The sequence below is a fragment of the Drosophila novamexicana genome, unplaced genomic scaffold (genome assembly GCF_003285875.2).
Source record: "Drosophila novamexicana strain 15010-1031.04,08,12 unplaced genomic scaffold, DnovRS2.1 tig00000008-arrow-pilon, whole genome shotgun sequence".
NCBI lineage: Eukaryota > Metazoa > Arthropoda > Insecta > Diptera > Drosophilidae > Drosophila > Drosophila novamexicana.
Genome location: NW_020824765.1, coordinates 5,952,916 through 5,966,629, shown reverse-complemented (window position 1 = coordinate 5,966,629; position 13,714 = coordinate 5,952,916). Strand labels below are relative to the sequence as shown.

The 13,714-nt window shown below is 40.1% G+C and overlaps 3 protein-coding genes across 3 annotated transcripts; 2 read left to right on the top strand and 1 right to left on the bottom strand.

Annotated features, from left to right (window-relative positions):
- The first annotated feature begins 19 nt into the window (after positions 1-19).
- On the top strand, positions 20-1,017 carry LOC115760073 (copper chaperone for superoxide dismutase). The gene is made up of 3 exons (XM_030701253.1): positions 20-84; positions 139-779; positions 834-1,017. Exons 1-3 carry the CDS (start codon positions 70-72, stop codon positions 967-969), a joined length of 792 nt encoding a protein of 263 aa, XP_030557113.1. The 5' UTR covers positions 20-69; the 3' UTR covers positions 970-1,017.
- A 13-nt stretch (positions 1,018-1,030) lies between these two features.
- Positions 1,031-4,349, bottom strand: LOC115763907. The gene is made up of 10 exons (XM_030706712.1): positions 4,269-4,349; positions 2,604-2,672; positions 2,451-2,543; positions 2,280-2,389; positions 2,122-2,216; positions 1,932-2,060; positions 1,716-1,870; positions 1,514-1,658; positions 1,206-1,456; positions 1,031-1,147 (listed from the first exon to the last, which is right to left on the bottom strand). Exons 1-10 carry the CDS (start codon positions 4,347-4,349, stop codon positions 1,031-1,033), a joined length of 1,245 nt encoding a protein of 414 aa, XP_030562572.1.
- LOC115760703 (probable serine/threonine-protein kinase MARK-A) lies at positions 3,655-13,708 on the top strand. Its single transcript, XM_030702172.1, has 7 exons — positions 3,655-3,828; positions 7,476-7,505; positions 7,871-8,320; positions 9,224-9,333; positions 9,398-10,061; positions 10,116-10,414; positions 12,170-13,708. The coding sequence occupies exons 3-7, from the start codon at positions 8,020-8,022 to the stop codon at positions 12,260-12,262; spliced, it is 1,467 nt and encodes a 488-aa protein (XP_030558032.1). The 5' UTR covers positions 3,655-3,828; positions 7,476-7,505; positions 7,871-8,019; the 3' UTR covers positions 12,263-13,708.
- The last annotated feature ends 6 nt before the right edge of the window (positions 13,709-13,714 follow it).

Sequence of the window (13,714 nt, the reverse complement as noted above, 5' to 3'; positions counted from 1 at the left end):
TATGTATGTATATCGATAGTTTATCAACCATTACTTGTGTTTTTTGGTTGACTACTTATAAACAACGCAATGGACTCAACTAAGGTAAAATAAATTGTGAAATGGGCGAATTTAACACTAAGTAACTCCACCATCTAGATTGAGTTTGCAGTGGAAATGCGCAAACACGACAAATCGTGCGTAGACAGCCTGCGGCGTGCTCTGGAGGGCATGGGTCAAGTTGACATTGATCCGGCCGAGGGACGCGTAATTGTGCAGACAACAGTGCCATGGTCAGAAGTTCAGGACAAAATCGAAAGCACCGGTCGCCGGGCTGTTCTCTCCGGCTTTGGAGGACAATCAGCGGTGGCGCTTATCAATACAACCGGCTGTGTCGTTGACAGGACTCCCGTACAGGGCGCAGTGCGTTTCACCACAATTGCTGCGCAGCATGCTGGCGTAGTTGTTGATGGAGTGGTGGATGGATTAGCGCCGGGACTCCATGGCTTTCACATACACGAAAGCGGCGATGTGTCCAAAGGCTGTGCATCAGTTGGCGAGCATTATAATCCGCGTAATTCGCCACATGGAAGCCCAGACGCAAGCACAGCCAAGCGACATGCCGGCGACTTGGGCAACATACGTGCCGACGAAACTGGCCGTGCCACATTCCGTTTTGTTGATCCAGCCCTGGAAATTTGGGACATAATTGGACGGGCTGTTGTCATAACAGCCAATGCGGATGACATGGGACGCGGTGGCAACACGCAAAGTCTAATCGACGGCAATTCCGGTGACAGGTAAGTGTATATTTGCTAAGTCTTATGAGATGCATAATTTGGACCGCTTTTTAGAATTGCCTGCGGCATAATTGCCCGCTCGGCTGGCATTTTGCAGAACTTCAAGAGAATTTGTGCCTGCGACGGTGTAACGCTTTGGGATGAGCGCAATAAACCGCTGGCGGGCAAAGGACGTTCTACAAAACTGTAAATATAATACTTTATTGTTTGTGAAATGTGCTTAAATATATATGTATAGATACTATCTAGAATTATTTAACATTTTTTTGCTTGTTGGCAGCTTTTAAACGTGCCAAATGCGCTTTGCATTTGGTTTTGTAGGACTGCACGAGTTTGCCACCAGGCGAAATGGCAATCGCTGCATGAATCTGTGGAAAAAGAACCCCATTAATATGTATTTACAAGTTAGCCGCGCTTAACGCTTACCTCAACATAATCAATTTCTTGTTCGTAATGTATGGAATCTTCTAAAATATTTAAAACTACTTGAAATTGCTCAGAGCTCAGCACATAGGTCATTTCGCCAATGTTTTGCTTGTACCACTGAGCATAGTTATCCAAATTCTGTTGTATATTCATGGTTGTAGCTGCAGCAGCGCGTGCCGTCAGTAATAGATGCAACAAGGAGAGCTGACAGCCCAGACTAGCCACATGTTGCAGACGATTCTTAAGGTACTCTGTGAAAATTATAATCATATCAATATAATCTTATTGCAGGCAGCCAACCCGCTTACTTTTAATAAATGTAATTGTGTCTGCATTTCCGCTGCTGGCTATGGACTGCAGTAAAATTATATAAAATTTCCAATGCTTAAACATCGTGGAGGTAGATAGTTTAAATAGATGGGACAACGCTTCCTGTTGATGGCTGCCCAAGAGCTATAGAAAGGTTTGTTAATAAGATGACACAAATCTAAACATATATCATATATTTACTTTTCCTGTGATGTGTTTGACAAATATTAGTTCATCGACACCCTCATTAATCCAAGCGCTAAAGTGTTGAAATGCCAGACTCACATCGGCAGCCTCATGCAATTCCAACAGAATGTTCAAATGCATTTGCATGCACACATTGACCAATACATCATCTATAAAGATAATTGCCAGTCATTGAAAAGAAATGGAGTACTTTACATAAAGCCCACCTACCAGGTAAAGATTTACACAAATGCTCCACATAGTTTAAGTTGCCGATCTTTGGATTTTCAGCCAGAGCGCTAAAGAGATTCCTCAAAGCATTTTCGAGTATATTGTTCAGTCTTAGCATGTTTAACGAATCTAAAAGCAAAACCTGAATGTACTCTATTTACATACAAAATTGAAAGTCCAAATCACTTGCCATAATGAGCCGAAATGAATAGATTAGACAGCAGCTTATTTTCGTTTTGTAGAAACTCAATTAATATTACCTGCAGCTGCTCTTCATTCTCTATACTGTCAATCGTTAATTGGATGATATACATACATAATTGTTGATCCCTATTTCCCATTTGTTACCTGCATATGTATTCCGTGGCTGTCAGGATTCTAAGCTGTTGCAGCTGGCCCAGCACTCGAAAGCTGCCAACGCTCAATGGCAATTGACAGAAGTATTTGGCCAGCAAAAGCTGCTTAAATCAAAATTTGAGAATTATTCAAATATTTAAACTGTGCTAGCCAAGTGCTTACCTTTTCCTTTGCATTTAAGCATTTCAGCAGATCGACAAGATCCCAGGCGGCTCGTTGGTTCGTCTGGGCGTTGTCGCAGTGTTTTTGTAGCAGCTTTCAAAGAGAACAAATCAAATTATATTAAATGTAACTATATGCATATTGTTAATTTACCCTGCACGTAAATCCAAAGTTGCTGCTGACATTGAGATTTTGTTTCCTAATTCCCGCGAAAATTTCCAGCTGCAAAAGTGTGTACACACCAATGCGATTAAAAAATACCAAATAAGCCAAAGAGCTAATTTAGGCAGGTCTGTTAAATAAGTAACAAAAAAACGTTAATTTCAAAATTCACTTTATCTCTTCTATAATTATGAACGTTTTTGGTAGTGTATGTGCATCAATTTATGCCTTGACTGAACTGTCAAACGAAAGAGCATTGTTAAGCGATAGACAAAACACGACTAGAGCGGTTCGTGTTTATATTATATGGCTCATCAGATTATTGTTATGATATATAAAAAGCAATTAACTTAATTCATTTTGAGTGTATAAATAATAGATGTTCCTTATCGGGGACAACACTGAGTACAAAACATATTACTGACCATTCTTCATTCATGTACAACCCTAAAGGCCTATTATAGGCGATTTATTAAGGGTTCTATTGACACGGGTAAACACACAGACTTTGACTTTAAGGATGGAGAATCATGTCCACTTTCGAAAGGAAAATATTGGATTAAAAATGTTATATTTGACACAAAAGGTTTGGTCTATGTATTACCACGAGGTTTTATTAAAGCTGAGCTTAAAATTCTAAAAAGCAATAGATTTGTTGAAGGATTTTCGATAGTTGTAAGTATTGAAAATATTATATGATATTGAGGATCGAAATATGTATACAGAAAAACTAAATTCTTAGGATGATTAGATCTATATAGAATAGAATAGATTGAATAGAATATTAGAATAGTAGAGTCAATTGTTTCATTCACGCGAATTTGGCAGCCAAAGCAGGGAGCGCAAGGATTCAAAGCGCAAAACATGAAACGAAGCAAAACATTGGGCCAGAAAAGCCGGAAGCTCACAGGACGCGTGCGCCGTGCTTTCGTCAAGCTCATCAAAACGGAAAGCTTGGCAAACATGAGAGACAGCATAATAAAAAGCTTGTGTCCCAACAAAACTTTCCACAGTCTGTGACAGAATACAAGTGAGTTGAAACAGTTGAGAAAGAAAAAAAAAACATTAAATACGCAACATCAATTAAACAGTATTGTGAATAACACCAATTTGTTAACAATCAGTTGACACACTAAAAAGTATTTAGTTAACAGTTTGCACATACAAAAAAATACTAGATATATTCGCAGTCAACGTTTCTGCCCACGCACACGAGGTAAGTACACACTTTTGCAGAGCAAATGCATTCACTTCAAGGTTGTGTCATGTGTGTGCCCGTGTATGTGTGCCTGTGCCTGTGTCTGTGTGTGTGCTTTTCGATTTTTCGTACCGCTCTTAAATCGAAGACAATAAAAACGAACCCACGGGACCCCGAGATATGTGAGTGCTGCAAGGCTGCATACATATATATACGATATATATACATATGTATATATATGTATTTATCAGAGAATTGACTGTCGCCCCTGGCTAATTCATGGCCATTCACTGGCTGTTTACTCAATTAGATATCAGTTTTCTAGGGAACGGTGCCCAGCCCGTGTGGCATCTACACCCGACGCATTCAATTATTTGTTTGTTCGCCGCCTCGTTGCGGTTTCCCCTGCTGCGCTGCGTTAATTTCCCTTCAGTACGTGTGTCCTGTTCTGTTCTGACTCTGTCCCGCCCCATCCGCTTGCCCGGTGCTCCCACTCCCGCTGCGGATGACGCCATGCCGCAACTGAAACGTTCCATCATCATTCGACATGGACGCTCTGCCACATGCCCTCGCAGGACACTTGTTTGTCTATTTGCTTAATGGAGCCGCATGAGCTGCCGTCGCAAAAGAACAATGAAATTCCCGTATTATGTATCATTTTCCCAACTGCCCGGCCATTTCCTTTTTTTTCCGTTGGCCTTTAAGATGCCCGCAAATATCGCCGCCATTTAATTTTGGTTTGGCTTTAAAATATGCAAAGGCCATCAATTTGATTGCATGCAACAGTTGCCTCAATTTATTTTCTCGTGTTTTTTATGTATAAAAATATCATTTTGATTTTATGATCTGTACTTAAAAACATCTCCCTGCTTTTGAGACATCTTTCGCTTTTATATTTATGAGCAATGCAATTTATCTTGGCAGAGGGTTGGTTTTTTCTTTTAAATAATTGTTTTTTAAATAAGCGACTCTATGATTTGAATTTTCGAGAAAAACTGTTAGTAAAAACAGAAATTTCCTCACTTTTCCAGATATATTTAATCTTGAATTGAACATCTTTGCTTTAACTATTTCTATTGCTCAATAAAAATATTTGATTAATTTTTTTGGCAAATTAAAAGCTGCAAAAAACACATCTTTATATCCAACATTTACTATTAAACGCATTTTCTTATGCATTGCATTTACATTTTTTCGTAACAAAAGAAAATGCAGTTGAAGTGAAAATCAAGTTTTCCGTTTGGATAGGCATTCGTTCATTGAAAATTCAGTTGAGTGTAGGTTGTTATACGAGTGCATGTATGTTTTATTAGGCTGTCAAATGCAGCGAATTGAAACTGTGACCTAGTTTGGGGGTATTAATAGATTATACCACAGAGCGGGAGCGAGATGTAAAGTCAGAGCCCAAGGCAAACGTCGTGGCAAGTCAAAGTTCCAGGTGGCAGAGTCATGTCGACATGTCACACCGAAAGCAGTTACTATATAAGCTCAGGGTCAGGTCAGGTTGCTTACGGCACTTAACCGATATATGTATATATATCTATCTGTTGATATCCTGCTTCCTTGTTATTTATCGTACTCATCCATTTCAATTGACTTGACACTGAAAAAACAACTGAACTGCAGCGCAACTGAAACTGCGAGGACGAATCATTTATTAACTCAAATCGCAGCAGGCTGACGTGCCAGGACTCTGGCCCAGCACACCAACCTCTAGGCTTGGGCTTAACAATGCGTATCCAGAGCTTCACATTTACGCTGCGCTCTTATATCCCGCCACATGACAGGCTCTAGAATGGATTGTGACTTACTGCACATATCCTTTGCTGGCAAGCCTCGACTGGTTGGTGGCTTGGTCCTGGATACCTAAACAATGTTTTAACATAGGTCCATTGAGTTAGTTTCTATACAGATGCCTGGATTCTTAGATAAACCTATAATGTATTAATGCAGTTGGTCCATACGATCCCAACGCACCATGTCCTTTCTAAACATGCTACAATATGGCGATGTCCTTTTATTAATTTAAAAGGACATTTATAGTATAATCGCCTTGACCATTTTGAGGACAAGTCTAAATATCCTGCTAATTAAGAATATGTAATAATAAATGTCGAAAGGATGCCCTTCAAGGACAAAAAGACATATGTCTGTTTAGAAAGAAGGCCGTAGCTCGGCCGTATCCTTGTATAGTAGAGATTGTAAGGAGTCCTGAATCAAACGTATAGCATGGGCCAGGGCAATAATGCATCACGACTGAAATTTGACAAATCCCAGATTCTTAGACGACCCCAACTTTTTATGCAATTGGGTGGTATAATTCCTTGTGATTCTTGAGATGCAAGGATATGGCTGAGTTACACTACTGAAGCGCCATTATTTCCAAGCTCAAGAGTATGCAGCAAATCGATGTATCAATTAGCTTCAAAGCTTTTAATTGATATACCCCAAGGCATGCCGTAGAATATACTATTGCCATTTGTATTTAAAACAAAAATCCCTCTCAGAAATTTCCCCGCGCGTTGCCAACCAGATGGCTTTTAGTTGGATTCAATACAATTCCAATTGGTTTACTTAACCAGATTAATTCCCCTTTAATACTTATAAACCAGTTTGATATATTGTTTTATTTTTGAAGCACCTCATATATATTTTTGCATATGCAAACCATTCACAATTCACCTCGAATCAAAAAGTGTTAGGGTAAATAAATATATATTATTTAGGTGTGTGTGCTCGAGTATTTGTTATGTCAATACCAATTAGATTATGATTGCACGCAAATATTCCTTTTTTTCTTTCAATAAACACTCCCTGTGCAAACGTGGGTATACCTGAGGTACACCTGGCGATTGTTGTAGAAAGAGCTCGAGTATATTTATTCGGGCGCACCCTTTAAGCTGCTCTGTTTTAAAGGCCAGCATCAAGATGAGTTGCAGGCAGATAGCTGCTGCGTGGCAACAACCTGGGGCAAGAGACCAATTTGCAACTCACCGCAAAGGAAATGAGTTTTATCTCTTTCTTTCTGCATAATAATAACCAGGTCCACATAGAACAGCAGCAGGAGCGACAACAGCAGCTCCGAGATGAACGCTCTAAGCGTTAAGTGGCTTTTGTATAATCTGCATGACAATAAGGCATATGCCGAGCGGCGAGTGGGTGGGTGGGTGGTCCCCCTTTTGAAAAGCCAAGCGGGCGCGTGCCAAATTTGGCTACAACTTGTCGCGCACTAAAAAACTATAAACATAATCAGGTGTGTGTGTGTGTGTGTGTGTGTGTGTGTGTGTGTGTTTGTGTGTGTGTGTGTGTGTGTTGGCAAGGACATGTAGTGTGCGCTGTTTTAAGGCAAAAGGCAGTTGGGCCAAACGCAAGCAATTAATAAACATAAACACATGTGCCAGTTGCACGGGGCGTATGCGCAATGTGGCACGTGCCACATATAATGATGACACGTGTGCCACATGTGGGTGTATGTCTGTTTGTTGTTTGGCCTGTCAATTTGCGTATTTGCAACAGCAATTCACATTATTCGCCGATTTTGCCGCACGAAAAACCTTAACAAATTGATTAATTAAAAGCAGCAAAGCCATTATTTAATTGAAAAGCATGTGCAATAAGTTAATATATGAGTTAATATTTACCTATTTGATATTAATTAATTGCAGCTCTGCTTGGGTCTCTTCTGCGGCTTGCAGGTAAAATTCAATAATTTAATGAATAAACTAAAAATTTGTATATTTATTTTAATTTTTTAAATTTGCATGCAACTCAAAGACATAAATCTAAGTAAAAATCAAGCGTATTAAAATTGATAATATAAATTCCAAATAATTTGAGCTATACGCTGTAATTTTATGAGTTTAATTCTTACCTGTAATTGATGTGATAACTACATACATATTAAAATCTATTGTAATTTTTAACTTAATCTATCGCTCTTCATAAACGCTCTACCTATATATCTTTATCTCTTTCTCTCTCTTTACTCTCTCTCTCTCTCTCTCTCTCGCTCTCTCTCTCTCTTTTTTCCTGTGTCCTTCGATCACTCTCTTTGCATCAGTGTTGTTCAACTTGATATCGAAATTTCAAAAGAAAATCCCATCGCCGACCAATGCTCATTTAAAAAGCTAACTCAGAAAAAGCCCATACTTACCGTTGCATTTGGCAATTGGATTACTCAGAATTAAAAGCTGATAAGCCTTAAGCGAAATGGCGCCATTTAAACTCAAATTTCGCATGGGCAGCTCGCGAAGCACGAGTACATCGCAAGAGCATGATCCGGATCCGACAGTGAATGAGGCGCTTTTGGGCACACCGCAACAGGAACAGGAACAAACTCAGCAGCAGCAGCACCACCACCAACAACAACACCAGCATCAGGCAGTTGGTGCCAGTAGTTCCACAATTGATTCAGTTGATTGCAACAGTCTCGGTTCAATGAGCGAACGGAAGCTGCTGCTGCCTCCGAATCCAAGTAAAGCTGGCAACAATACCAACAGTTTACGTATGGGTAAGAACAGGCTAAAAAATACCAAAACTACTCAATCTTCATACAAACACACACCCTTACTCCCCCATTTTCTTAAATGTGATTTAACAGCATGCTGCATTAACGCAATGAAGCGTTTATTATTTACTTGACAATTTGGTTTATTTTGTTTGTTTGCAAATGCACAATGCATGGCACCTTAAAGCACAATTAGGCCCTGCTTACACTCAGAGTGATCCGTGTTTTAAGCTCTATTTGAATTGATATATTGAACAAATTAAACAATACAAAGAGTTATACATTTTCTCTATATCTTAGCTTCAGTCTCTAAGGCTTTAATTAGCGAACTCTATGTCATTTTCACGGCTCCGTTTTTTTCATTTGTTTCATATCCTCTGATCCATGTGAATTGTTTCGTTTCACCTGAAATGGCTACTGTGAAATATATATCCGATTTCTTATTCTATATTCCACTTTTGGAAATCTTACAACGCTCTAGGCCGCTTTAACGTGTAAGATCGACAACCAATTGAATGTGAATTTGAATGTAATCAATGTAACCATATTATATAATAAGATAATAAGCAACCCAGTGCAAGATGTCTGAAGTATCGATATCGGTAACGTTATCGATATTTAAACAAAAAAAAAAGAGGAAGAATAAAGGATTAATTCTTGAATCGAGCATGAATTATAAAAAGAAGCCAACGTCCGTTGATATTTCACAAACGTGTTTTTTTTTGGTCGCTCCACATTATTTTCACCTGCTTCCAGGGTATGGAATATATATATTTTGAGTGTATGCAGGGCTCAAAATTTGCATGAGAACCCCCCTCAACCCCCCGACCGCAGCAACAAAATCAATAAGAAATTTCAAGCAATTTGTATGCTAGTTTTTTTTCTAAACTCGAGATTATCTTGCAGGCTATGTCAACCCGAGTCGCACACCGTGCATCAGCGAAACGGCAACGGCAACGGATAGCAACAAGGTGCCTACCACACCGCCGCCCACCTATGAGTATGTGCTAGAAGAGGTAACTGGAATGGTTGATGGCCATGCCAAGACAGATACTGATTAGGTTTAACACACACACACAGAACACGCGCCTCTCGCAGCATCAACGGCAGCTGTCGTCGGAGAACAGTGCTACGCCCAATCAGAACAGTCGACGCAGCTCGGCGAATAGCTCGCGGCAGAGCGCTGCTCATCTGAGCGCCGCCCTGGAGCAGCTGACCCTAAATGACAGCAGCAATAGCAACAGTAACAGCGACAGCGACAGCAACGACATTTGCAACGATCCGGATTGCCAGCAGAACTACAACAACAGCGGTAACTGTGGCAGCCGCAACAACAACAACAACAGCAACAACAATAACAACCGCAGCAACAACAACAACGACGGCGAGCAACTGGAGCAACGGGAACAGCAGGTTCACCCGCACATCATCGAGGGCGTCACCGAGCTGGAACTGGAGCACAGCGAGAACGAGGAGTGCACGCTGAGCGTCAACGAGTTTCTATTGGAAACCGAAATGGCTGCTTCGCGTGCCAATAAGGATAATCTCTATGCCGCCTGCAGCGATGCCAGCGACGGGCAGCAGCCGTGCACGGATGCCGAATGCACGGAGTGTGGCGAGCAGGCCGCCTGCGGCAGCAGCCACCTTGGCATGGAATCCGAGGAGGATGGCGAGGAGCCAAGCACCAGCAACGCGGCGCGACACAATTTCTATGATCCGCTGCTAAATCGCTATGGCAGCGAGCGTAAGTCCAAATTCCATTGCATTTGCACAAATCTTACGCTCTTTTCACGCCCAGCTGGCTGCTCCAATGGCGCCGCATTGGGCAACAGCAGTGCACAATCCTGCAACGAGGCCTGCTGTGCATCGGGCTCTGGCTCCACTTCAGTTTCCTCGAGAAGCCGTCGTGGACGTCGACAGCAGCAGCAACAGCAGCAGGAGCAGAGCTGCCTGCTTACGCCGGAAATGATGAGCAACAAGACCTCCAAGGAGATCTACAAGGATCTGGCCAAGCAGTGGGGCATTACGTGCAAAATGTCCGAAAGCTGCCGCTGCATGGACTGTCAGAGCCATTACTTCGATTGCGATTACGATGATGTAAGCATTAAACACAAGAGAACAAACCTTAACATATATATCCTCCAAGGAGAACAGGGCTTACAGGAAACCACAAATTGACTTGGTCCTCTCTTCATCAAAAGACAACTATGTTTCTTTCGGCTATTTCATGCATAATGTTTTATAATCATTTAAATTTTTAAACTGAAGCTGAGATGCAAGTTCAAGTTTATTAACCTTTAGCTATGGCGAATTTCTATTTTTAAGCCAAGTCGGGCACGTCCATGGCCGAACAGAAAATCAAAACCGGTTTTTAGATGACCCATAATATCCTTGGTTAATACGATACCATGGATATAGTCCTATTGAACCTCAAACGAAAAATATGTATTTATGCTGTTTTCTTGCAGCCTTCCCCTCCTCCCTTTATGGTTCCTAGATGCCCGATATATTCTTGGTTTAACCATACCATTGATATAGTCCTGGTGAACCTAAATATCAACATTCGAGCAAAATTTGCTCGTAAATGGTCTAGAAATATGAATATGCTTTTCTTTCAGCCGCCCCGCCCCACCTCCCTTTTGGTTCCTAGATGACACATAATATCCTTGATCAATAAGATATCACTGATAGAGTCCTGGGGAACATATAGTTCCAAATCCCAACAAAATTCGCTTAAAAGCATTATCCACAATTAAATTAGGGTTTAAAAATGAACGGTCGTAAAATCCCCATTGCCCTGCCCAGCCCAGCCGTTGGGCTCACATTTTCAAAGCAAAATTCAGCTGAAATACCAGGCGAACAGAAACGGTCAGCAGGTAGCTGCACGAAAAATTTTTATTTAACAGTCCACTGTTAATTAGCAGCTGTTAATTAAAAGGCCACTGTAAACTAGCAGCTGCCGCTGTTAATTAACATACCACTGTTAAATAAGGGGGCGTTCGATTTGTAACGAAAATTTAGCAAAAATACCAGGCGAACAGAAATGATCAGCAGGTGGACGAACTAAAATTTTACGTGAATGAGCAAATTCATTGCATACCCAAACGGGGCGCGCGGTCGAGCAGCGAGCTGGGTGCCTAAATTTTGAACGAAAATTCGGCTGAAGTACCAGGCGAACAGAAATGCCCAGCAGGCAGCCGCACTAAAATTTTTTTGAATAAAAAATTGCATAGCATACCCACAGGCTGCAAATATATTCTTAACAGTCCTCTGTTAAATCAACGATCGCAAATATTAATGGCATACTTTTACTGTCGCTTTTAGCAGCAGCCACGAAATTCTGTTAAGCAAAAAAGCATACCGTTCCGGACCGGTATCCGTGCGCATTTTGCAGGGATTCGGTCCTTTAGGTTCACCAGGACTATATCAATGGTATGGTATGACCAAGGATATGTGGGTCGACTAGGTACCGTATCGCTGGGCGATGATGATGGCTGAATGAAGGGCATTCATATTTTTTGACTACTTCGGTCATTTCGGTTCGTTAGGACGTTATCTTCGGTAGGGTACACCCAAGGATAAATGGGTCATCTAGGAACCATTGGTGTTGCTTGTCTATTCGCCCGGATTTGGGTAGACATGTCACAAAAACGGCAAACGCTTGGTTTTCAAAAATTTTAAATAGCCATCTCACGGCCAATTAATTCGCGATCCCGCGTTGAACTCGTGGATTTGGCATTTAAACATATTAAAAATCGATGGGTTTAAAAAATTTCTTGACCACGAAACGATTCGCTTGTAAAGTCAACATTTTTGGATATGATACTTATCATTTTTATTTTTCTTTTGCAGAACGAACATCAGAAAACAGATGGCGGATTGGGAGCTGGCACGCCCATGTTTATCAGCGAGGTAATGCACGGTTCTGGCTGTCAGATATTGTAAAGGATACTCGTTTTTTCTTTTGGTTTTTGCATATGAAGAGATTGCTGAACAAATGCTATATGTAAATGCAAATTGTTTTACTAGAAAAGCCAAATGAAGAGCAAAAAACTTAGTTTACGCAACAGAATATGTTTGGCATTAAATTGGCGTTATTTGCACAAGCTGTTTGCGCAAGCTGTTTGCACAAAATGAAGTAGGAAGTTGCACCGTGTAGCCTATGCGAATTAGGCTGAAATATTCAAATTATACTGGATATGAGGCAAATGAAATTATTTATTTATAGCCACCAAAAAACGTAGACTTTGAAAATTATATTACAAATTCGTAATCCCATATTTTTGCCATTGAAAAAGTATTGGTGAACTTTTTTTGAGAAGTTTTTGAATCGGATCTTTAACTAAATGCATTTTTTTTTCTAAGGATTTGCGATTTGCGAATTGATAAAAAAAAAAGAACATTTCAAAACCCACCTTGCAAGAATATCCTTAAATGTGTTCCATTTTAGAACCCAAATTTGTGCAGAGCCTGCAACCATTCATAAGAAATATATATTTGATTTGCGGCACTATTGATAAACTGTCAAAAACCTTTAACTGCAGTAGTTGTAAGCCCCATGATATCATCCCCTACAATATGCGAGCTTGTCAGCAGTTTGTCGAAATGGTCAAATTATAAAGTAGAGGCGGCTTTCTAGAAAAGAAAAAAGAGAAGTTTGTAAGTATTTTTCTATATGAAGAATTATATGTGTAGCTGGCAAAACGTTAGAAATGCAAAATAGGCAAGTGCAGGAGGCATTCCCGTGCCCTAGAATATAGGCATAATACGTACCCACACACAATTATTATTATTAATTATTATTCTGATCAAGAAAAACTTAAAAGTAATTTAAGCAAAACAACGATGCGAACAGTTGGCACTTTTGTGCCGGGCAGAGAATGGAGTGGAATTATGGATACCAAAAAGGATGATACTACAATTCTAGCCTTATCGAGGCGAAACAAAGTTAACTTTTATTACAAATATGCTGATATTTTTAAAACGAAACGCAAATATTTAGTCTGATATTTTCCAAATGGATTTCATCATATTTCGCTATATATACATATATATATATGGTATATATATATTATTGATTTTGTTAAAGCAGCGAGTCACAGAGCAAAGGCATTTAGAATCCGAATCCCAGGCACCTTAACTATGTTCCGTACTATCTAAGCAAGCGGGTTTCATTCGCCAACGAGGCAAATAAACTCAGAATCTAAACTCAACACTAAAAACCAATTGTACTTGCATTAAATCGCGCCGAGATCGAATCCCTATATATATATATATATGTGTGGTATATATGGGGTATATACATACATCTAACTCAAAAAGTATTTGTTTGTACTCGTAAATAAATATGAAAAAAGAAAAATGACTAAGTCTGTTAGCCGTTAGTTGATATTAATT